Raw genomic sequence first — 24,929 nt, forward strand, 5'->3', positions numbered from 1 at the left:
TGAAAACAAATTCGCTAAACTTTTTATTCTTGTCTTTTTTTAATTTGGCGTGTGTCCCGTGTGGAGCCTAAGGACTGGTTTAAGGCTTTATGACCCCCATTTAGAACAGAAGTTGGAATGTCAGCCACTAACAAATTTGGAAGGGCGGTGAATGAAGTTTGCAGAGAAACCTGTTCAAATAATTTTTTTTTTAAATCAAGTTTTTGCTGATGTTTTATAAACTTCCCAAAAATACTGTCAAAATACTTTAAACGTTTTGTCAGACTACTGTCATTTATTTATATTGCTGCTTTTATTTTTTTTTGTGCGGCAGCAGTTATATAGAAGCAGTGATACAATTTGAGGCAAACCTTTCATTGGCTGTAAACTGCTTTGGGATGTCCTGAGATCGTGCACGATGCTATATAAATGCAAGTCTCTTTCTTTTGAATGATTTTCCTGAATTAGTCATTTGTATTAAATTAAAGAATATGCAAAGTTTATTCAGCAATGTTGGAACCCACTCTCTAATTTGTTTTTTTTGTGGCGTAAAAGGAAGGGAAGTTACAGGATTAGTGAAGTTATATTGTTTATTGATAATTTGAATTTGAGGAGAAGATGCATAATGTTTAATGTTCTGTCATGTGTTCATTTAATTTTTATGAATTTAAGCTACAGTGACAGCACGGTTAATTAAAACCTATGTGTAACTGGGCCATATGGATTAAAAGGTTCTAGGTTTGATTCCTGGCCTGTATTAAGCTTATCGATCTTACCTTGGGTAGCTGTCGAAGAGCTGCAGTGGATGCAACACCACTGGGTCAGGGAGGGGAAAATCATCTGGGATTCCTCTTCCTGATTGCTGTCTAGTGATTCCTGCTGGAAAGTGAGATTGCAGTACTCCCCACAGTGGAGTAACTTGGCTTACTTACAATGTGGAGGGTGGTTGTTTGGACAAAGTTACCAGAGTGTACCCATGAAACAACTCAGTAGGAAGCAATGTTTCTAGGAGAGAAAATTGACAAAGTGTGGAAAATTGTAATCTATAACAATCATTTTGTGTATATCCTAAGTCATGACCACTGGAGTTTTGTGTTTCCAAACAAATGAGAATGAGTAATTAAATCCTGAGTGCGATATAAAATGGGAAATCCAGAGTACATGGTGATTTTAAAAATTCTCATCCCTGTGTTCAAATCTCTCTACAGCCTTGCCTCTTCTCCCCACCCCCCCCCACAAAAAAAAATCTCTGTAACCTCCTTCACACTCACAACCCTCTGAGATTTCTGCACTCCTCCAATTTGGCTGCTTGTGCATTCCTTACCATTGGTGACTGTGCCTTCAGCTGCCAAGGCCCTCTGCTCTGGAATCCCCTCCCTCAACCCCTTCCCCTCCCTCAACCCCTTCCCCTCCCTCAACCCCTTCCCCTCCCTCAACCCCTTCCCCTCCCTCAACCCCTTCCCCTCCCTCAACCCCTTCCCCTCTCTGTATCTCCCTCCTCCTTTAAGATGCGCCTTGAAATGTATCTTTGACTAAATGTTTAGTCGCCTGACCTAATATCTCCTCCTTTGACTCTGAGTCAATTTTTGTCTGCACTCCTGTGAAATGCCTTGGAATGTTTTCCTATATTAAAGGTGTCTGAATTCAAGTTCTTTCCATTTATTAACAGCAAGTTGCCTCTTGGTAATGAGCGATATTGTTTGTTTACTGCAAAAGGCACTGTAAATACTTGAGAGACAGTATGTAAATCCCTGACTGCTGTTTTCAAACGCCTCCTAAAGTGAACATGTAGTGAAAAATAGCAAATGGAAGGCAGGATGGGCTGAGGATTGAGATGTTACTGGAAATGATCAGGACAGGGCCAAGAGTATGGCATTAATTACAGGAAGTATTGTGTTACCTGGACCAACTCAGTAGAAGCATTTGGGGAAAAAAAATGTTTGAAGTAGAGACAGTGTGGCAATTGGTGATTATATTTAAAGGACACCTGAGAAATAAAGGGAATTGAGCCAGATGTGAAGCTGTTTGGTTCGATGTGTGTAATGAGTAAGAGGCAGGAATGGTTTGAGTTTGAAAGACCAATTTAGAAGAAAAATTCAGTTTATTGATGAGGTTAGTAGGGCAAGCAAGAAAGGGAAGGCAGGATTGATTTAGCCAGCCTATTGTGCTCAAGTGGTTAGGATAGTGTAGCAAAAACTACATCCTGACTCAGTCACCAAGGAACACGAGAACAAGACATTCTGGGCATAGTTCTTGTATGTGTCAGAGGTGCTATTCAGGAAGTAGAAATGGTAGAACTGTCAGGCTGTATCACATTGCTCTGACCTGGGAAACAGTGCCGAATGTAATCAAACCTGGTATACAACTTTATAGATTTCAGATGCATGAAACTTGAGCTAGTCGAAGATAAATCTGACGAGGAGCAATTGCTAGCCCGTTTAGAAACACTTTGGGACCTTTTGTGGAAATGTACCAAGAACAGTTGAGGCATTGTAAATAAATTTACCCAAAGTGTGACTGGAAGGTAAATATAAATATAAGATAGTCACTAATAAATCCAATGCGGAATTCAGGAAAAATCTCTTTACCTAGAGACTGGTGAGAACGGAATTTTCTACCACATGGAGTGTTTGAGACAAATACCATAGATGCGTTTAAGGGAAAATTAGATAAATACGAGTGAGAAGGGCATGGTAGGTTATGTTGTGAGATGAGGAAGAATGGGAGGAGACTCGAGTGGAGAGATAAATTCTGGCATGGACTGGTTGAACCAAAAGGCATGTTGCTGTGCTGTTAATGCAATGTAAATGTATGGGTCATAGTCAGGTAGCATCTGTGGAGAAACAGAAGTCAAGTCGACTGACATTTCAGGTCTAAGACCCTTCCTCCTGAGATGTTGACTGACTGGCTTCTCTTTCTCCAAGAATGCTGTTGAGAATTTCCAACTATTTCTGTTTCTACTTTTTGTAAAGTTGAATCAATATGGCAGTTAAACTTTCAGACCAGAAAAAACCCTGATCCCATTTGGTAAACTTCATACGTACTGATAGTGTGAGCAGAACCGCCTCACTTATCATATTTGGATCAACCTCTGCTTAAGTTGAAAACTGCCCAAGAGATTGGGCAAACTGTACTGGAGTTGCATTGCATGTGGAGTTGAACCACAGTGTGAGGCACTTTAGGACATTATTTAGTTGCAGATGTGACGAATTTATTTTAAGATATTCATTCTCGGGATGAGAGCATCACTGGCAAGGCTGACACTTATTGTCCATCCTTCATTGCCCTGGATGCAACTGAGTCCTTTGATCAGCTACTTCAGAGGACAGTTAAGAGTCAACCACACTGGTGTGGGACTGGAGTCGCGTGTAGACCCAGACCGAGTAAGGATGGCAGATTTACTTCTCCAAGGAATATTAGTGAACCAGTTGGATTCTTTCGCAATAGTCTGACAGCTTTATGATTGCTTTTACTGATTGCAGCCTTTTATTTCACAAATGAAATTCATGAAACTGGTTCAACATTTAATACAGCATATTGTGGAGCAAGGGAGATAGTTCAGCGATAAAGAACCAAATAGGATTTTTTTGTGTGCCCCTTAATTTGTTCTGAGAATTATTAATATTGCAGTTCTGGTGCCAGCATTCTGTTGATTTTTTAAAAATGCAATCTGTCCTGATTGTCACAGCAGGCTCTCATTTTGCCTACAAGTTGCCCAAACAGGCTGCAGCTTTATATTTTTTTTTAGAGATACAGCACTGAAACAGGCCCTTCGGCCCACCGAGTCTGTGCCGACCATTAACCACCCATTTATACTAATCCTACAGTAATCCCGTATTTCTACCACATCCTCACCTGTCCCTATATTTCCCTACCACCTACCTATACTAGTGGCAATTTATAATGGCCAATTCACCTATCAACCTGCAAGTCTTTTGGCTGTGGGAGGAAACCGGAGCACCCGGAGGAAACCCACGCAGACACAGGGAGAACTTGCAAACTCCACACAGGCAGGACCCAGAATCGAACCCGGGTCGCTGGAGCTGTGAGACTGCGGTGCTAACCACTGCGCCACTGTGCCACTGACATAAATTCTTGTCCAGGTGTATGTAGTATGCTATACTATTATTGGCTATCCCTCGCAGGCAAGGATGATTGTGTTCCAGGACTCCAGATATGGCTGATGAGGCCAATTTGGATCTACGGACTTTATGGCATGTGGGGCATTTGTTGTCGAATGGGATGCCTGGTCGTGTATTATTAGTTTGGGTCATGGCTTGTTCTTTCTGCCTCTCTCGCTTTTCCTCTTCATTTTGTTGTCGTTGGGTCTCAAAAAGCTGGGATCCTTCCCACAGACTCTGCTTCCATCTGGTTCAGTCCAGGGCAATGGTCTCCCAGGAGTTGATGTCAATGTTGCTTTTCTTAGTGTTGGCTTTCAGCACATCCTTGAAGTGCTTCTTTTGACCTCCTCTGGTGTGTCTGCCCTGATTGAGCTGGGAGAAGACTACCTGCTTTGGGAGTCTGGTATCTGACATTCAAACTATATGACTAACCCAGCAAAGCTGATGGTGGATAATCATAGCCTCGATGCTTCTGGTGCCTGCTTGCGAAAGGAAACTGAGGTTGGTGTGCCTGTTCTCCCTCTTGATATGTAGGATCTTCCGCAGGCAGCATTGATGAAATGACTCGAGTGCTTTGAGGTGCTTCCTATACGTTGTCCATGTTTCAGCTGCATGCTGTAAGTTACGGATCACAATCGCATGTTGGTTTCAGTTTTGATGTTATGATCTGCAAGTGCTTGCTTCCTCAGGTGGCCAAAGGCTGCATCAGCAGATTTCAGGTGCTGCTGGATTGTTTCGTCAATTCAGCCTTCTGTGAAAGATAATTTCCAAGATACCGGAAGTGTTCCATGTTTTCCAGACCCTCATCATGAATCCTAATCAATGGGGCTGGTGTGTGTGCATTTGGAGCTTGCTGATGGAGAACTTTGGTCTTCTGAATGTTGAGTGTAAGTCCCATCTTCTCATATGCCGCAGTAAATAAGTCAACGACTCTCTGAATCTGCACTTAATGCAACGTCATCAGTGTATTGGAGCTCAATGACTGAAGTCGGGGTGGTTTTAGTTTTTGATTGGAGTCGTCTGAGATTAAATAGTTTACTGTCCGTTCGATAAATAAGCTGCACTCTAGCAGGGAGCTCGTCTCTAGTCAGAGCATAACTGCTAGGAAGATCGAGAATAGAGTTGGGGTGATGACACAACCTTGTTTAATTCTTGTCTTAACCTCAAAGGGGTCTGTAATGGATCCGTTGCTAAGGATTACCCGGCGCACATCATGAAGCAGGCGGAGGATGGTGACGAATTTTGAAGGACATGTCCTCCAAAATTGTGCTTTACTGATTTGTCATGGCTCTTATCAAACCTGGAAACTCTAGCTGACTGTTGCCAAGATAGGAATAGCTGGATTATGGAATCAATTACACAGTTGGGAAATTTGAAATAAAGAGGGCTGTACACTGAACTTGTATCTGAAGGAGTGCAACTTCTTTTTAAAATTAAATTTGAAGTTACATGGAATTTACAGCACAGAAACAGGCCCTTTGGCCCAACCAGTTCTTGCCCGTGTTTATGCTCCATATGAGCCCTCTTCCACATACTTCATCTAATCCCATCAACATATCCTATTCCTTTCCCCCTCGCGTTTACCTTTCTTCCCCTTATACTATTCACCTCAACCACTCCATGTGGCAGCAAGTTCTACCTTCTTACCACTCTGTGGATAAAGAAGTTTCTCCTGAATTCCTTATTGGATTTATTATTGACTGTCTTGTATTTGGTTCCTAGTTTTGGTCTCCCCAACAAGTGGAAACATCTTCTCTACATCAACCCTATCAAACCCTTTCATAATTTTAATGACCTCTATTCGGTCACCCCCTAGGCCTTCCCTTTTCTAGAGAAAAGGGCCCCAGCCTATTCAGTCTTTGCTGATAGTTATAACTCCCCAGGTCTGGTATTATCCTTACAAATCTTTTTTGCATTTTCTGTAGTTACTATATCCTTTTTGCAGTATGAAGACCAGAAAAGTTGCCCTGTATTTTATTGGAGTCTTCAGTATTAACTATGTCATAATATATAAGAAAGAGAATTTTGTAAAAGTGTATATCCCAAAGTTGCACCAATATTTTTGCTGTGCAGGTGTCACTGTTGACTTCCCTGCCTAATGCTATTCTAAGGTTGAATCCTATGACTTGAAGTGGGCCTGACCAACTTTATCTTTCCTACACATGTCAAGACTGGAAAATTTTTAGCTATGAGGAATAATTGAGTAAGCTGCAGTTATTTTTCCTTGGAGCAGAGGAGGCTGAAGGAAGAGTTTAATTGAAGTGTATAAAATACGAGGGGCCAAGATAGAGTGGATAAGAAAGACCTATTTGCCTTAGCAGAGAGGTCAGTAACCAGCGACACAGTTTAAAGTAATTGGGAGAAGAATTATAGGGGAGTTGAGAAATTTTTTCACCCAGAGGGTAGTAGGGGTCTAGAGCTCACTGAAAGGATGTTAGAGGCAGAAACACGCTTCACATTTTACGTATGGATATGCATGTGAACTGCCATAACCTACAGGGCTACGGACCAAGAGCTGGAAAGTGGGAATAGGCTGGATAACTGCTTTTTGACCAGTATAGACATGATGGGCTGAATGGCCTCCTTCTGTGCTGTAAATTTCTATGATTTTTTTTCTATGTGGTTTCAAGTGTGATGACATTGAAAGTATGGAAATTGTGATTTTCTATTTTTGTCTGCATTGCTGTAGCGTTACATTGGATTGAATGGAAACATGAGCTTAACCGCATGGAAAGTAATGTAACATGTTGAAACTAGATGCAGTTTCTACTTGTATGGGGGTGGTCTTTTTGATTTTGTATGTTTTTTTTTAAAGGCTGCATTTGTTTCTGTGATTTTTGTTGGCATTGTGGGTATTACAGCAGCTTTTAATCTTGGGGTTGACTAAATACTCAATTGTTTGGATGCATCAGTCAAGGTGACTGTACTTTTCATGCAGAAGAACACAAGAGTTCCCCCTTGTACAAAAGGTCCAAAGAGCTTGCTGTGATCAAATACTACTTCCAGCCTTTACATGTTACCTGGGCCACATGTGACTGGTGATTTTGGGCCTGTTAGTTGCAAGGAGTTCCAGGACCTTTGGGCCAAATAGCCACCATCTGTACTGTATAATTCAAACAACAGAACCTTTCTTGCATCTCCAACAGTGCATGTTCCCTCAGTTCTGCACTGGGACTGTCAGCCTAGATTGTAGGTCAAGGCTTTGAAGTGGGGCTTGACCCCACAACCTTCTGATTCAGGCAAGATTGCTACACACAGATCTATGGCTGGTAAACATTTTAGTTGGAAGAAAAGCTCTTATTTCCATTGCAGTGATATTTAGGGGTAATGTCAGGAAGCATGCGTTCATACAAAGGATGGTGGAAATCTGGCGATCTCTCTCCCCAAAAAGCTGTTGGGCTGTGTGGGGAGGATGGGGAGTTCAAATGAAAAATTCAGAACTGCGTAAGTTAGATTTTGTTGGGTAGCACAGGATATGGAGCAAAGGCATGTAAATGGAGTTAAGTATGGATCAACCATGATCTAATTGAATGGCAGAACAAGCTTGAGGGACTGAATGGCCGTCTCCTGTTCCTATTCACTACTGATGTGATCACGATGTTCTAGCTGACCAGCATTGTTTAGTTACAACCAAGTGGTTTTTAAAAAAAAACTGCACCCTTTAATATAGGAATGAAAGTATTTTTATAGAGTAGAATAATTATGGCCTTATCTTGGGGAATTCCTTTAAGTGAATATTGCCAAATTTTCTGTTACAAGTTGGATATTTGGATCCTGTTCAATGAAACCTCACTTGGTTGTAATCTATAAGGCTCCTTTATTTAACATTACAGCACTCAAATTCTTAAATGTTAAAGTGCATGCAGAAGATTTATTGCATCAATCTATCTCTTGCATCATCCACAGCGGATTTTAAAAACCTGCATGAGGATGCAACTTAGTTGTTTTATGGCCATCTTTACAAGTCCGAGATAATGGCAACTTAAAGAAATTGCATTCGTACAGCACCTTTCTTGTTCTCGGGATGTTCTAAATTACTTTGCAGCCAATGAGTTAGTTTTTGAAGTGTAGTCACTATTGTTACAGCAGAGGCAGGAGCAATGTACTGTTTTGTTTTCTAGTTCCACTTCTCCACAGGTCATGACATATATTTAAATGTTTACCCAGTTACCGATACAGTCAATCATAGACTCTGTTTTTATCCTGGAATAAAATACACCAACCAGGTTTCTGTAATAAACAGCAAAATTATTAGTTTATTATAAAACAAGACATAACCAGTAATGAAGCAAAGTATCAACACAGGAAAAATATAAAGTTCCCTTTTACTTTAGCTCTTCTGTCTCTTTTTTTCTCTCTCGCTCACTCTCTCACACACACACACACACACACACACACACACACACACACACGCATGTTAACTGAAAAATAGAGATTTTCTCTTTCGAGCACGGTTAGAAAAAAAGAATACTTTGGCCAAATACTTGCTAATTCTTGAAGAAAAAAGAGAAGAAATGGAAAGCTGTCGGATGTCCTTTTTTTTGGTTTGACATTCCAAATACCCGTAGACTGCTGTCACTGGGATCCTTTTCTGGAGCAATTCGTTCAAGCAGTATCAAGTATTTATCTGGCACATTTTTCCAACATCTCAGGAGAAATGTGGCAACTGGGGTTTCAAGCAGGCCTTTCAGGATGAATGTAGCATCAATTTTTCTATTTCTTACACTTGCTTCTAATAGGTTCTCAGATGGAAAAACTGGCAGGTTTTCCAAAGAGATGGAAAAGGCTGAGCTGGGGTGACTGCTCTCTTGGCTGGTTTTTAAAACTCCAACTGACTGTCTAAAGCAAAACAATATCTCAAGAGTCAAACCTCTTGGCCCCCTTTTAAATCTTGACCTGTCACTTCTCTGTAAACATCTCCCTCAAGTCAAAAGGCCGCTACTGGCTAATTATCTGATGACAGATGACTTCCAGTAAGGGTTGTGTACAAACCAACTCCAAAAGACCTTTCGATGACCTCTTTTTAAAAAAAAAAACGCAAAGTCCAGCATCTTTGGGACCCTTTTCAGTTTTAACACACAAGTCCTCAAAATTTAACAAAAAATTGAAGTACTTTCGTAACACATAGTCGGCAAACTTGATTTGTTCTGCAAATGCTGCAAGGAAACTTGCTTTAACTTCTTGTGCCATCTCATCGCATGACTTATTTGTTCTCTACCGTCATGTCAGACAAAGGCAGACTTCAACTTCAGCAGTCTTCCAAGATTGAGAGTTTCAGTACTAGATTCTTTTCATTAAATGAGTAATGAAATTTTTTAATTGTTGTACATCCTTTTATATTCCATAGAATTACATAGTATTTACAGCATAGAAACTGGCCATTTGGCCCAACTGTTCTCTGCTGGTGTTTATGCTCCTCATAAGCCACCTCCCAGCGTACTTCATCTCATCCTATCAGCATTCCCTTCTGTTCCTTTTTCTTTCATGTGATTATCCAGTTTCCCCTTAAATGTATCTATGCTACTCACCTCAGCCACTCCATGTGGCAGCGAGTTCCACATTCTCACCACTCTCTGGGTGAAGAAGTTTCCCCTGAATTCCTTATTGGATTTGTTAGTGACCATCTTATATTTATGGCCTCTTGTTCTAGTCTCCCCCATGAGTGGAAATATTTTCTCTACGTCTACCATAGTAAACCGCTTCATAATTTTAAAGACCTCTGTTAGGTCACCTCTCTAGAGAAAAGAGCCACTGCCTGTTCAGCCTTTCCTGATGTTAAAACCTCTCAGTTCTGGTATCATCCTTGTAAAGGATGAATGCGTTTCTTTATTCATGTACTTTGTTGCCAAAGCAGGCATTACCTGATGGACGCACAATTAAATCTCGGATACACTATTTCAAAGTGGCGATTAGCGATTCACCTCGTTGCTATAGATGATGAGACATTGCTTGCTGTAGTTGTTAGAATCTGCTTTAATAAGTTGTGCCTTGTGTGTATGTCCATACCTTAAAACCACCCAAAATTCAGGACAAGTTAACACATTCAGCATTCTCATTCAGAGTGGACGGGTGTTAAGAAGTCAAAAGGGGCAAAGCTTCCTATTTTGCGTGTTTGAAGATAGCTACTTCAGTTGTGCTCTCTAGGAGCATAAAGCTGGATCACTCTGGACCTTGGGAGACTCTGCAAATTCTTTTATGACTCTGCTGGTCATGTTGCCAACAAGAGAGAGGGAGCAGCATCTGGTGTGCTCCAAGACTTTCGGCCCAATTGCCTCAGATGTCCGCTGTTTCTCAGTTGGTAGCACTCTCCCCTCCCGACTCAGAGGGTCGTGGGTTCAAGTCCCACTACCGTGACTTGAGAGCACATAATCCAGGAGGATGCTCCAGTGCCAGTACTAAGGGAGTGCTGTAATGTCAATGATGCCGAGTTTCAGATGAGACATTAAACCGAGGCACTGTCTGCTCTCTTGGATGGACATGAAAGATCCCATCACCAATATTTTGAAGAGCAGAACCTTACGAAAGGTTATCGACCTAAAAAGTTAACTGTTTTTCTCTCCTTGGATGCTGCCTGATCTGAGTATTTCCAGCATTTTCTGTTTTTTATTTCAGACTTCTAGCATCTAGCTTCTGTGTCAGTAAAACTGATGATCCAGTCATTGCCACATTGTTGTTTGTGGGAGCTTGCTGTGCTGAAATTGGCTGCTGCGTTTCCTAAATTACAACAGCTGCTACACTTCAAAAAGTACTTCATTGGCTTCTGAGAGCTTTGAGATGTCCCGAGGTCATGATAGCCGCTATATAACTTCAAACTAAGTCAGTCTGGAAGGCAGAGCAAATATAAACCTGTTAAGGCACAAGCGAATAATGCAAGGATGTATTGCATCTATTTTAATGCAAGGAGTCTACATGGACTTCAGTAAGGCTTTTGATAAGATTCCGCATGGGAGATTGGTCAAGAAGGTAAGAGCCCATGGGATCCAGGGCAATTTGGCAAATTGGATCCAAAATTGGCTTGGTGGCAGGAGGCAGAGGGTGATAGGATTGGAAGCCTGTGACGAGTGGTGTACCGCAGGGATCAGTGCTGGGACCCTTGCTGTTTGTAGTGTACATTAATGATTTAGATGTGAATATTGGAGGTATGATTAGTAAGTACGCAGATGACACGAAAATTGGTGGTGTTGTAAATAGTGAGGAGGAAAGCCTTAGATTACAGGATGGGCTGGTAAGATGGAAAGAGCAGTGGCAAATGGAATTTAATCCTGAAAAGTGTGAGGTGATGCATTTTGGGAGGACTAACAAGTCAAGGGAATATACAATGGATGGTAGGACCCTAGGAAGTACAGAGGACCAGAGGAACATTGGTGTACTTGTCCATAGATCACTGCAGGCAGCAGCACAGGTAGATAAGGTGTTTAGGGAGGCATATGGGATACTTGCCTTTATTAGCCGAGGCATAGAATATAAGAGCAGGGAGGTTATGATGGAGCTGTATAAAACGCTAGTTAGGCCACACCTGGAGTATTGTGTACAGTTCTGGTTGCCACACTATCGGAAGAATATGATTGCACTGGAGAGGGTGCAGAGGAGATTCACAAGGATGTTACCTGGGCTGGAGCATTTCAGCTATGAAAGACTGGATAGGCAAGGGTTGTTTTCCTTAGAGCAGAGAAGGCTGAGGGGGGGACCTGATTGAGCTATACAAAATTATGAGGGGCATTGATAGGTTAGATAGGAAGAAATTTGTCCCTTAGCGGAGATGTCAATAACCAGGGGCATAGATTTAAGGTAAGGGGCAGGAGGTTTAGAGGGGATTTGAGGAAAAAGTTTTTCACCCAGAGGGTGGTTGGAATCTGGAACACACTGCCAGAAGGGGTGGTAGAGGCAGGGACCCTCACAACATTTAAGAAGTATTTAGATGAGCACTTGAAATGCCATAGCATACAAAACTATGGGCCAAGTGCTGGAAAATGGGATTAGAAGATTGGTGCTTTGTGGCTGTCACGGACACGATGGGCCAAGGGCCTGTTTCTGTGCTGCATAACTCTGACTCTAAATCTGTCTTTCTTTCATATAGAATGCCAAAGAGTTTGTGGGGAAAGTGCTTTGTGGATTCCAAAAGATCACCATGTAGATGATCAAGCCATGCCCAACTCGATCCCTGCCCATTGTGGTTTCCTTGGACCAGTACCCTTGGTTTCCTCCTAATTGCAGTCTGCCAGTGCATTCCGCTTTGATAGCACGTTAATCCCCAACCCAAGCAATATGAATCAGGGAACTAAAGACCCAATCTGGGGACATTAGCAATATAGCTATTGAGACTGAAACAGAAGGAAATCTTCCAAATGTACAGCACAGAGCCCAAGCATACCTGCATACTGTGCCAACAACACACAGATGTCAGACTGTGTTGTAACTGAGAACAATTATATTGTTTAAATTGCTCATTAAAGGGATGCTGTGCTAAAGTGGGGGGCTAAGAAATAAAGTAGCAGGTTTTTCCTTTTGCACCTGGTCAACTTGCATATATGTAGTGCCTCAAGCTGTCCCAAAGTGCTTTACAAACAATGGAAGTACTTTTGAGGTGTAGTCACTGTTGCAATGCAGGCAGCACAGCAGCCAGTGCAATAATGACCAGATTTTTTTCAAGTGATGTTTCGGAATAAATATTGGACTAGAACAAGTGGGATAACTCCTCTGCTCTTTGAAATACTTTTTTAAAAATTCTTTTCATGGGATGTGGGCATCACTGGTAAGGCCAGCATTTGTCGCTGATCCTGGAACTGAATGGCTTGCTAGGCATTTCAGAAGGCATTTAAGAGTCAACCAGATTGCGGTGTGTCTGGAGTCACTTGTAGGTCAGACCAGGTAAGGAGGGCAGATTTCCTTCCCTAAAGGATGTTAGTGAACCAGATGGGTTTTTATGACAACCAATAGTTTCATGGCCATTACTGAGACCAGCTTTCAATTCCATATATTCATTAATTGAATTTAAATTCCATCAGCTGCCATGGTGGGATTTGAACTCGTATACTCGGCATTAGCTTGGGCTTCTGGATTACTAGTCCAGTGACATTACGACTGCGCCGCCATCTCCCACTGCAATAATATTTTTTATATCCACTCGAGGAAAGATGGAGCCTTGGTATAAAGTGTCATCTGAAAGATGGCACCTCCGACATTGCAGCACTCACTCATTACTGCACTGAAATGCCAGTCCAGATTCTTTGCTCAAGACTCTGGAATGGGGCGCCCTTTAGACGTTGGGGTTCCGTTGTACGTAGACGTTAAACGATTGAGGACGACTAAACGGGAACTAATCGATTTGAAGACCTTACTTGAATTAACTTCAGGGTGCTTAGTATTTCATTGCTTCAAGCTTGAGCACAGTCAGATGGAGGAGGAGGGAAACCTATTCCTGTCAGCAGTGAAGAGTAAAGAAATTGAAATCCCATAGCATGATGCTATTTTAGCACCAACACCTGTTCAGACTGTCTGAACAGTGTCCTTTAACAGCTGTCACTGTAAGCATAGCAAATCATTCTAACATATAACGACTAATTTTATTTGCAGTGATTGAGCAGTCTCATCAGCCTGAAGTTGAGAACAGACATGTGTGTTCTGTCCAGTATTGACCAACTTAATATGAACATTGGAGAAAATGGGAAAATATGGAGAAATATCAGGAGAAGCAAATTTTTCTCTTCAATTCATTCAGAATAAACCAATGTATAAAAATAGGATTTAAAGATTTGTTAAAATGTTGACTGACATCGAGCCAATCCACAAGTAGAATGTTTGCTTGTTTTGTGAGAGAGAGGAAGCATCATCTAATTTCATGGATATGGTATTGCAGTGCTTGTTTTATTAGACTTGTAATCCAGAGAAAGTGAGTTCAAATCCCATCATGGCAGTTTGAGATTTTGATTTCAGTTAAAATCTGGTAGTAAATAAAATTCTGGTGTCAGTAAAAGTAACAGTGAAGCTGTCAGATTGTTGTAAAAGAAACCAACTGGTTCACTAATGTCCTTGAGGGAGGGAAATCTGTCCTTGCCTGGTCTGAAGTATATGTGACTCCAGTCCCACAGCAATGTGGCTGACTCTTAACTGTCTCCTGAAATGGCTTTGCAAACCAGTCCAGAATGAATGATAAAACTATTGCGCCGTACGTCAGAAACTGTAGCAAGGTTGCATAGGGGTTGAGAACTAAACAGATTCAGAGTTCTACCACACGGGAATACTTTCGCACTGAATAGTGCATTTACAGTTAACATGTTAATCCAGAGGGTAGTATTTTTCAGGTGCTGCTGCTTTGTGGAAAGAGTAGTGCTAAGATGTTTAAAGTTGTACAGCTCAGACAAACATGACGGCTATTGTTTTTATTGATTGCTAGCAGGATTTTAAGGAGGATTTCAAATAATTATTGCTCTCTATTTGCAAGTTCGTAAATTGTTCATGAAACTTGTGTGATGTGGTGTAGTGTGGCACGCGGATGTGACCATGTCCTCCAGCTCAGGTCTACTCTGTTATCTTGCACGTGGTTAGTTTGTATTCAAGTATTGGTGTGTTGTTATTAGTGTGATATTTGGAAGTGTAGAGATGGGTGACAATTACTTGGAATATATAGAATGTACAGCAGATTTGTCCATCTAGTCTGCTGGTGTTGAGACTCCACGTGAGTCTCCTCCTATTCCATCTGCCTTATTTCAATCTTTCAGCATATCTTTTTATTCCCTTTCCTCTCGTGTACAATAGGCAGGATAACCCATCAGGTGCCAGATTTTCAAATGGAGTTTGGCTACCGTTCCACTGTTGGGGGTTAACGGAGCATATTTAGTGGACGACATAATTGAACAAGCGATTGTCTGGTTACCCAAACCTTAGCCATCGTATGCCTCCCTCGAGTATTTCAAATTTTACGGTGAAGTTACAGGAACAGACCCTGGTCCTTTGGTTAAGGTACATGCTGCTGAGACATCCCAAGAGAAGCTTGAGGGTGAGGTGACTTGGCCAAAAATGGGGTCTCACACGGATACTGGCAAATTCGGTTGTGGTGAGCTCCTGTAACGTTAAACATGGGAGAAGGTTGGCACGATAGCTGCAGAAGGAATGGCATTCAGATCTTGGTTCCATGTTGGAACGGAATTGGGAAGTCTCCAGTTTGTCATGATACTGCAGAAGCATTTCTGTTGAATTTGTACTCAGCACTGAAGTCTGTCTGTCTCTAGATGCAACCTCAATGCAATGGGACTTGAGCAACTCTCGCAGGAAGACAAAGGCAAACATCATGCCTTTGAAGAGACAATGATGGTTATTTACTCTGTGAATATTAAAACCACAGTATTGACCAATAAGTTGGAACAAACAGAGTCTCAAACTCAAGACTGAAACTACAGTAAACAGCCTTCTGATGAAAACAATTTTTTTTCTCCAGTATAATGCAGAGTGGGGGATAATTACATAATACAAATTATGTGCATAAAATCAAACCCAGTCACTTACAACAGTTTCCAGGTGTGATTGACAGGAGAACTGTCCAGTCATCTCCATTCAGGTCGTGTTTGTAGTGTTACTATATGCAGCGATTTTTCTCTCTCCTGATTGACCAGGTAATTTTTCTCTTGTACAAAGCGAGCTGATTTGTATCCCCCCCCGCTATTCATTCAACAATCTATCAGGAGGCAATCACTGTCCCGTACTAGTTGTCATGCCAGGCCCCCACCTGTCAAGAATGAGGCACATCAATGTCATGAACATTGATTTTTAACCGTTGTTGGAGTGAGGAAATGACTTGTTAAACAGATGCCAATATCATCACCCTCTATAAAAACAAAGGTGACCGCGGTGACTGCAACAACTACCGTGAAATCTCCCTGCTCAGCATAGTGGGGAAAGTCTTTGCTCGAATCGCTTTAAACAGGCTCAGAAGCTGGCCGAGCGCATATACCCTGAGGCACAGTGTGGCTTTCGTGCAGAGAGATCGACCATTGATATGCTCTTCTCCCTTTGTCAGACACAGGAGAAATGCCGCGAACAACAGATGCCCCTCTACGTTGCTTTCATTGATCTCACCAAAGCCTTTGACCTCGTCAGCAGACGTGGTCTCTTCAGACTACTAGAAAAGATCGGATGTCCACCAAAGCTACTAAGTATCATCACCTCATTCCATGACGATATGAAAGGCTCAATTCAGCATAGCGGCACCTCATCAGACCCTTTTCTATCCTGAGTGGCGTGAAACAGGGCTGTGTTCTCGCACCCACACTGTTTGGGATTTTCTTCTCCCTGCTGCTCTCACATGCGTTCAAGTCTTCAGAAGAAGGATTTTTCCTCCACACAAGATCAGATGGCAGGTTGTTCACCCTTGCCCGTCTAAGAGCGAAGCCCAAAGTACAGAAAGTCCTCATCAGGTAACTCCTCTTTGACGATGCTGCTTTAACAGCTCACACTGAAGAGTGTCTGCAGAGTCTCATCGACAGGTTTGCGGCTGCCTGCAACGAATTTGGCCTAACCATCAGCCTCAAGAAAACTAACATCATGGGACAGGACGTCAGAAATGCTCCATCCATCAATATTGGCGACCACGCTCTGGAAGTGGTTCAAGAGTTCACCTACCTAGGCTCAACTATCACCAGTAACCTGTCTCTCGATGCAGAAATCAACAAGCGTATGGGAAAGGCTTCCACTGCTATGTCCAGACTGGCCAAGAGAGTGTGGGAAAATGGCGCACTGACACGGAACACAAAAGTCCGAGTGTATCAAGCCCGTGTCCTCCGTACCTTGCTCTATGGCAGTGAGGCCTGGACAACGTATGTCAACCAAGAGCGACGTCTCAATTCATTCCATCTTCGCTGTCTCCGGAGAATCCTTGGCATCAGGTGGCAGGACCGTATCTCTAACACAAAAGTCCTCGAGGCGGCCAACATCCCCAGCTTGTACACACTACTGAGTCAGCGGCGCTTGAGATGGCTTGGCCATGTGAGCCGCATGGAAGATGGCAGGATCCCCAAAGACACATTGTACAGCGAGCCTGCCACTGGTATCAGACCCACCGGCCGTCCATGTCTCCGCTTTAAAGACGTCTGCAAACGTGACATGAAGTCCTGTGACATTGATCACAAGTCGTGGGAGTCAGTTGCCAGTGATCGCCAGAGCTGGCGGGCAGCCATAAAGGCGGGGCTAAAGTGTGGCAAGTCGAAGAGACTTAGCAGTTGGCAGGAAAAAAGACAGAAGCGCAAGGGGAGAGCCAACTGTGTAACAGCCCCGACAAACAATTTCTTCTGCAGCACCTGTGGAAGAGTCTGTCACTCTAATATTGGCCTTTATAGCCACTCCAGGCGCTGCTCCACAAACCACTGACCACCTCCAGGCGCTTACCCATTGTCTCTCGAGACAAGGAGGCCAAAGAAGAAGATATGCAGCGATTTTTCTCTCTCCTGATTGACCAAGTAATTTTTCTCTTGTACAAAGCGAGCTGATTTGTATCCCCTCCTGCTATTCATTCAACAATCTATCAGGAGGCAATCACTGTCCCATACGAATTTTCATGCTAGGCCCCCACCTGCCAAGAATGAGACACATCAATGTCATGAACATTGATTTTTAACCTTTGCTGGAGTGAGGAAATGACTTGTTAAACAGATCAGCTGTGGCTGGAAAACAACATTTAAATATTTAAATACTAACAGACATCAAAGGTGAGGAAGCGCATTCCAGGGCATGCTAAGGAGGATACAATCCACAAGGGACAGGACTGGTTAGACCAGCTGGTCACATGACTAGCTGGCTGTTCCAGGGTTTTCTTTTGAACTGGCCACAGAGAGTTGGAAGTCAGAGTGTCTGTTTGCTCCTGGACTGAAGATCTCTCTCCTGTCTGTTCTCATCTCTTTCTCAAGCCTCTGAACCCCAAGAGAGAAAAGTCTCCAACAGCGAACAAGGTTTAAGAAGAATACTAGGCCCCAACGAAAAGCAAGATCTACCTACAATCAAGAACTCTACAGTGAACTTGAAGAACCGTAACAACAACAACTCTTCAGATATTGCCTCAAACTTTTCCACTTTATTTTTCTTCTCTTTTCTGTCTCTATTTGCATGTGTATATCGCGTATGCATGCTAGCGTGGGCGCGTCGTGTGTCCATAGGCGTTAGCCGAATTAGAGTTAAAGTTTAATAAATTTCAACTTTTCTTTAAACCTAAGAAAGCCTGTTTGTGCTGGTTTCTTTGCCTTATAATTGGAAAGTGGTAAACAAGAATTCACCAAGGGGGAGCTAAAAACACGGTGTGTTTAAAATTAAACCCTGTTACAATCAGACCAGGTGAAGGCTGAAAGGGAACCCTGGACCTCCTGGTGCTAACACTAATCTATAAAAGATAAAGGCCTTTTTGAATTAAACTTCCTGGTGCTTATTATCCTTACTGTCTTGTAATCTTAAGGGTACTGCTGAGATAGTAGCCAAGAGAATTGAGGTGTTTCTACCTTGTCTTATCCTGTACTAGTTCCATTAAGAGTCTTCGTTCGTTTGTTGATGCCAGTGCATTTATTGTGTTGCTTGCAGTAGTTGATTAACAGTGTGGAAGGGTTATCAAGAGAACTGTTGACGGCAATCTGTGGCAGCCTGTTGATTGCTTCTTCATTGATGGATGTGCTTAAAGTGCTCTGCCCATCTTTCTCGAATTTGGGCTTTTTCTGTGAGCAGTGTTAACCCGTTGGAAATGAGGATTGGTGATGAACCAGTAGACTGGGGCCCATGGACAGATTTTAGAGCATTGTAGAATTTCTTCCAGTCTTTTAATTCCATGGAGAGCTGGCATGAACTCGATGGGATGAATGGCCTCGTCTTGTGCCGTATACGACTCTATGAATCATAGAAGTTACAGCTGTGAAGGAGCCCATGCAGCCCAGTGTATCTGTGGTGCTAATTTTTTAACTGAAGCTAACTAGTCTAATTGTATTTTCTTACCCTTATTGATCTTTTTAAAATCCTCTTTGATTCCATTTAATTTTTCTCTTTTTCTTTTAAGCTTATTCTCCATTAACCCCTCATTCCTGGTTTCAATCTAATAAAATCTCACTACACTTTCCATGGCCCCTTATATCCTTCCTTCCTATAATTGTGTGCCTCGGACTCCATGCAGTGCTCCCAACTGTGGCCTAACCATTGACTTGTACATATTCAAAATCAATTCCTTGCTTTTACGGTCAGCGCCCCATGTGTGAAACCCAGTGGTTCAAGAAAGTGACAATCCTTGACTCCGTATTAACACTCTCGCCTTTTAAGTCAGAAGGTCATGTTCCACTCCAGAGAGTCAACAATTTGTATAGCACCTTTTAATGTAATAAAACATCCCAAGGCACTTCACAGAGACATTATAAAACAAAATATGACATCAAGCCGCTTAAGATATTGGGGCAGATACCCAAAAGTTTGGTCAAAGGTAGATTTTAAGGAGCTTCTGAACAGGAGAGAGGGAGGGAGAGGTTTAGGGAGGGAACACAGAGCTTAGGCCCTAGACAGCTGAAGGCACGGCCTCTAGTGGTGCAGCGATTAATATCAGGGATGCTGCAGAGCCCAGAATTAGAGGAGTGCAGATATCTCAAAGGGTTTTAGGGCTGGAGGAGATTACAGACATTGGCAGGGGTCAGGCCAGGGAAGAATTTGAAAATAAAGATGAAAATTTTAAAATCGAAGTTCTTAACTGGGAGCCAGTGTAGGTCAGTAAGCGACAGGGGAGATGGGTGAACGGCATTTGGTGCGCATTAGAACACAGGCAGCAAGAGTTTTGCGTGACCTCAAGTTCATGAAGGGTAGAATGTCGGCGGCCAGCCAGGAGTGCATTAGAACAGTCAAGTCTAGTGGTAACTAAGACATGGATGAGGATTTTAGCAGCTCAAGAGCTGAGTCAGGAGCGGAGACAGGTGATGATGCAGAGGTGGAACTAGGCAGTCTTAGTAGCGGCACGGATGTGTGGTTGAAAGCTCATTTCTGGGTCATATATGACACCAAGGTTGTGAACAGACTGGTCCAGCCTCAGATAGTTGCCAGGGAGAGGGATGGAATTGGAGTGGCGTTTGTGGCAGAGACTGAAGTCAATGGCTTCAGTCTTCCTAATATTTAATTGGAGGAAACTTCCGCTCATCCAATACTGGATGTTGAATAAGCAGTCTGGTAATTCAGACAGTGGAGGAGTCGAAAGAGGTGATGGTGAGGTCGAGCTGGATGTCATCAGCATACATGTGGGAACTGACCTGTTTTCGGATGATGTTGCCAAGGGGAAGCAAGCAGATAAAAAGTAGAAGGTGTCCAAGAATAGATCCTTGGGGGGCACTAGAAGTAACGGTGTGGGAATGGGAAGAGAAGCCATTGATGGTGATTCTTTGGTTATGATTAGATAGATAAGAATGGAGCCAAGTGAATGCAGTCCCACCCGGCTGGATGACACTGAAGAGGTGTGGAAGAGGATGATATCGACTGTATCAAAGGCTGCAGACAGGACGAGGAGAGGGAGTTTTCATAAAAGTGCTTAAAATCATGAAGGGTTAGTTAAAATAAATAAACAGAAACTGTTTCCAATAGCAGAAGGGTTGATAACCAGAGGGCACAAATTTAAGGTTAAGAACCAGAAGCGATGTGAGGAAAAACATTTTTATGTAATAAATTATTAGAATTTGGAATGCACAATGGATAAACATTCAATAGAAGCCTGTCGAAGAAAAAAATTTGCAGGGATATGAGGAAAGAGCGGGGGAGTGGGACTAACTGGATGGATGTTCGAAAGAACCCATGCACTTGATGGGCTGTTTGGCCTCCTCCTGTGCTGTGTTGTTCAATGAGTCAATCACCAGGTTTGGTATAGTTTCTACATTCAAATATTGGTACTGAATTTTTGTCACCTAATCGCTGGTTAGACCGCAGCTGGAGTTTTGAGGACAGTTCTGGGCACCATACCTGGAAAGGAGTAAAGCTCTTGGCAAGGGTACAGAGTGTTTACTGTAGTGTTATCAGGGATTTCAGTTATGAGGAAAGGTCAAAGAACAAAGAAAATTACAGCACAGGAACAGGCCCTTCGGCCCTCCAAGCCTACGCCGATCCAAATCCTCTATCTAAACCTGTCGCCTATTTTCTAAGGGTCTGTATCTCTTTACTTCCTGCCCATTCATGTATCTGTCTAGATACATCTTAAAAGACGCTATCGTGCCCGCGTCTATCACCTCTGCTGGCAATGCGTTCCATGCACCCACCACCCTCTGCGTAAAGAACTTTCCACGCATATCCCCCCTAAACTTTTCCCCTTTTACTTTGAACTCGTGTCCCCTTGTAATTGAATCCCCCACTCTGGGGGAAAAAGCTTCTTGCTATCCACCCTGTCTATACCTCTCATGATTTTGTACACCTCAATCAGGTCCCCCTCAACCTCCGTCTTTCTAATGAAAATAATCCTAATCTACTCAACCTCTCTTCATAGCTAGCGCCCTCCATACCAGGCAACATCCTGGTGAACCTCCGGTTGGAAAAGTTAGAACTCCTTTAAACAGAGAAGGTTAAAAAGTGACCTAATAGAGGTTTTTTTTAAGTTAGAGACTTTTGATAGTTTTCCTTACCTACTGTATTTCCTTTGGCATGTGAGCCAATAACTAGAGGTCACAACTTAATAAACAATTGGCAAGAGACCGAGCAGGGTGTTGAGGAGAAATGTTTGCACACAGGGTTGTCGAGATCTGGTATTCTGCACCTGAAAAGGTGGTAGAAGCTGATTCTGTAAACAATTTTAAAAGGGAGTTGGACAGGTACTTGACGATGAAGAACTTATAGGGTTATAGACAAAAAGCGGAGACTGCTGTTTTAAAGAGTCAGCACAATCGTGATGAGCTGAATGGTCGCCTCCAGTGCTGCAATTTCCTGAGTCTAATTGATGTATCTCTCCAGGCACAGCTATATGAAATGTCTTTGTTTTGTTCCAGTAGTCGGATTGAGCTTGGAGATGTTACTCCACACAACATCAAACAGCTGAAACGATTAAACCAAGTCATCTTCCCTGTAAGTTACAACGACAAATTCTACAAGGATGTGCTGGAGGTTGGAGAACTTGCAAAATTAGGTAAAATTTGTGTTTTTGCATGTCCTCATGCATGTAGTATTTGCAGCCAAGTTCTTTTTAAAATAAATAGTGTTTTGCTAGGTAACGCTCTGCCTGGGTTGAAACCTGTGCTGGGACTGCATTCAAGCAGTTAGCTGTACTAGTATGAGGACCAAATGTCCATTTATGTGGCCACACAGGTTTTGATTCTCCTCGATGGGAGGGTATTTTCATCACCATTGTGTCAAACTTCTGGAACCCCCTCGCTAACAGCGCTGTGCATAACATAACACAGACTGCAGCGGTTCAAGAAGGCAATAAATGCTGGCCTTGCGAGCAATGCCCATATCCCATGAACAAATAACTAAAAAAATCGGAGGGAAGCTAAGTGCTCTAGGATAACAGCAGGGCCATCAGAAAACTGCGCAATACAGAAAACGTCCTATCAGAGTAATGGGTTACAGTAAGCCGGAACAGCTCATCTGCTTGCAAAAATAAACAATATGTGAAACCCTTTCCTCACGTTCTGTTAAAACCAGGTCAAAAAATGCAGCTCATCAAATCAATGACGAGCAGTCACATCTTGAAGGTGATGCAATGCAGAGAGATTCACAGAAGGGGCTCTTGTATACCAGACCTCTCAAAAAATGTACTCTTCCTGCCTGGGATCTGAGTAGCTCCACAAACTTCCGTTAAATCATTTGATTTTCTTTCCAGCTGAACAATAAAAATAGAATAATTGTGCTACTGCCCTGCATTGATCCAGGCTTTGGATGGGTTTGTGTTCTGCACGCTTTCAGGATCTAACTGCTTGCATGTAGGGACCATGCAGCTGCTTGTGCTCTGCCCAAGTTTCTACCACAACTAATATTGAAATTTTACCTTTTTGAATGCCATACCACACATGTGTTTCTGTTGCATGTATGCCAGAGATAGAATCCAGATTACATTGTGTAGATCCACACAGGGCTTTCTGCTTCAGTGCGTACTTAACTCATGCTTTGAGAAAGCTAAGTTTTCTACTTTTACTCCAGTTAAATTATTGCCTGTTAGTTATAGAGAACAGTGTGTGTGAGCCATGAAATGTGGCCACTGCTGCAAACTAAAAGGGGACCATTTTCTCCTTTGGCACACGAAGTGGTGGGAGGAGTCTTGTAGAATTATAGAATGATACAGTACAGAAGGAGGCCATTTGGTCCCCATAGCTGTGGTAGAGCTATTCAATTAATCGCACTACCCTGCTCTTTCCCAGTAGCCCTCTGATTTTTTTTTTTTTCCCTTCGAGTATTTATCCAATTCCCTTTTGGAAGTTACTGTTGAATCTGCCTGCATCATCCTTTCACTTAGCACATTCCAGATCACAACAACGTGCTACATATTTTTTTTTAAACTTGCCTCATGTCGCAGACCATAAACAGTGGCATGAACCAGTTGTGCCGAATGGTCTCTTTCTGTGCTACGAATTTTATGTAACTAAAGGCATGAGCAAGAACTGTAACCAGAACGTAAGCACATCTAGAACCACAGGCATTGGAGGTTCATATTTTCAAAGGTCTTGAGTGGCCCTCTAATCTTCTGTTAGGGCGGCACAGTGGCGCAGTGGTGAGCACCGCAGCCTCACAGCTCCAGGGACCCGGGTTCGATTCCGGGTACTGCCTGTGTGGAGTTTGCAAGTTCTCCCTGTGTCTGCGTGGGTTTTCTCCGGGTGCTCCGGTTTCCTCCCACAAGCCAAAAGACTTGCAGGTTGACAGGTAAATTGGCCATTATAAATTGTCACCAGTATAGGTAGGTGGTAGGGAAATATAGGGACAGGTGGGGATGTTTGTTGGAAATGTAGGATTAGTATAAATGGGTGGTGGTTGATCGGCACAGACTCGGTGGGCCGAAGGGCTGTATCTCTAATCTAATCTAATCTAATCTAAAAAGCGTAGAACCAGATTCCCTACCTCTGTGATGGGGATTGCCAGTATCTGGGTTTGAGCTGGAACAGGAAGAAATATAAAAAACCTGATTAAGTTATATACCCCGGGAATTCTGGCCAACTGTATCACTGATGTGCGTTAAATCTTGGGTGCCTGATAGATGAGATGGAATTGGTGTAAAGCAGATGCTGATGTCAGATTAACAACATAGTATTTTAATGATCAGATTTGCAATTCTTTGTTTTCACTGAAAGGGGGCGTAATGGAATACTCAAAAGTAAGATACATGAAGCGCACTTCCAAGGTATCGTAGTCACTTGTGAACTCAAAGCTAAGGTTTAAGCAGCAGAACACTAGTCTGCTTTAAACTTTTGGTCTCCTAGCCCAGGATAAATTAGTGCGCTTGATGCGCGCATGTGCAAGTCTGCGTGTGTGTGGTTGCTGATGGGGAAGCACATTGGAGCATTTGTACATTGGTCTTGAGGTGACTTTGCTGCTTATGTTGCTCTTCTTGCGTTCTAGCTCTTCGTAATCTTGGTTTAAGTTTTAGCCCAGCTGTTCAATGCAAATCTTACATCAGTCAATGGTTTTTATAAATCAGGAGAGCACAAAGACTCATTTGCATGAGTAGTCCATGTGATCTTTAATGTTCACCTCAATAGGTGGCTGGGACTTTGGTTTCATGCCTTAACTGAAGGAAGGCATCTCTGAGAGTACACTACTCCCTCAGTTCTCCATGGGCATGTCTGCCTCAGTTATGAACTCCAAGTCCTGAGATGCCAATCCACCCAAATCCACCCCACCCCACAACACTGTTCAATGAATCTGTCA

The 24,929-nt window shown here is 42.7% G+C and overlaps 1 protein-coding gene across 2 annotated transcripts in view; it reads left to right on the forward strand.

Annotated features, from left to right (window-relative positions):
- naa50 (N-alpha-acetyltransferase 50, NatE catalytic subunit) overlaps positions 1 to 24,929 on the forward strand; it is a 34,256-nt gene that overhangs the window by 718 nt on the left and 8,609 nt on the right. Inside the window, exon 2 of one of the 2 annotated variants that reach the window (XM_068032924.1) lies at positions 22,064 to 22,197. In XM_068032924.1, the coding sequence (XP_067889025.1) occupies positions 22,064 to 22,197 (134 nt within the window). Of the gene's footprint in view, positions 1 to 22,060; positions 22,198 to 24,929 lie in introns of both variants that reach the window. The other variant, XM_068032925.1, reaches the window with a different exon arrangement.

Source organism: Heterodontus francisci, chromosome 6 (assembly GCF_036365525.1).
Source record: "Heterodontus francisci isolate sHetFra1 chromosome 6, sHetFra1.hap1, whole genome shotgun sequence".
Taxonomy (NCBI): Eukaryota; Metazoa; Chordata; class Chondrichthyes; order Heterodontiformes; family Heterodontidae; genus Heterodontus; species Heterodontus francisci.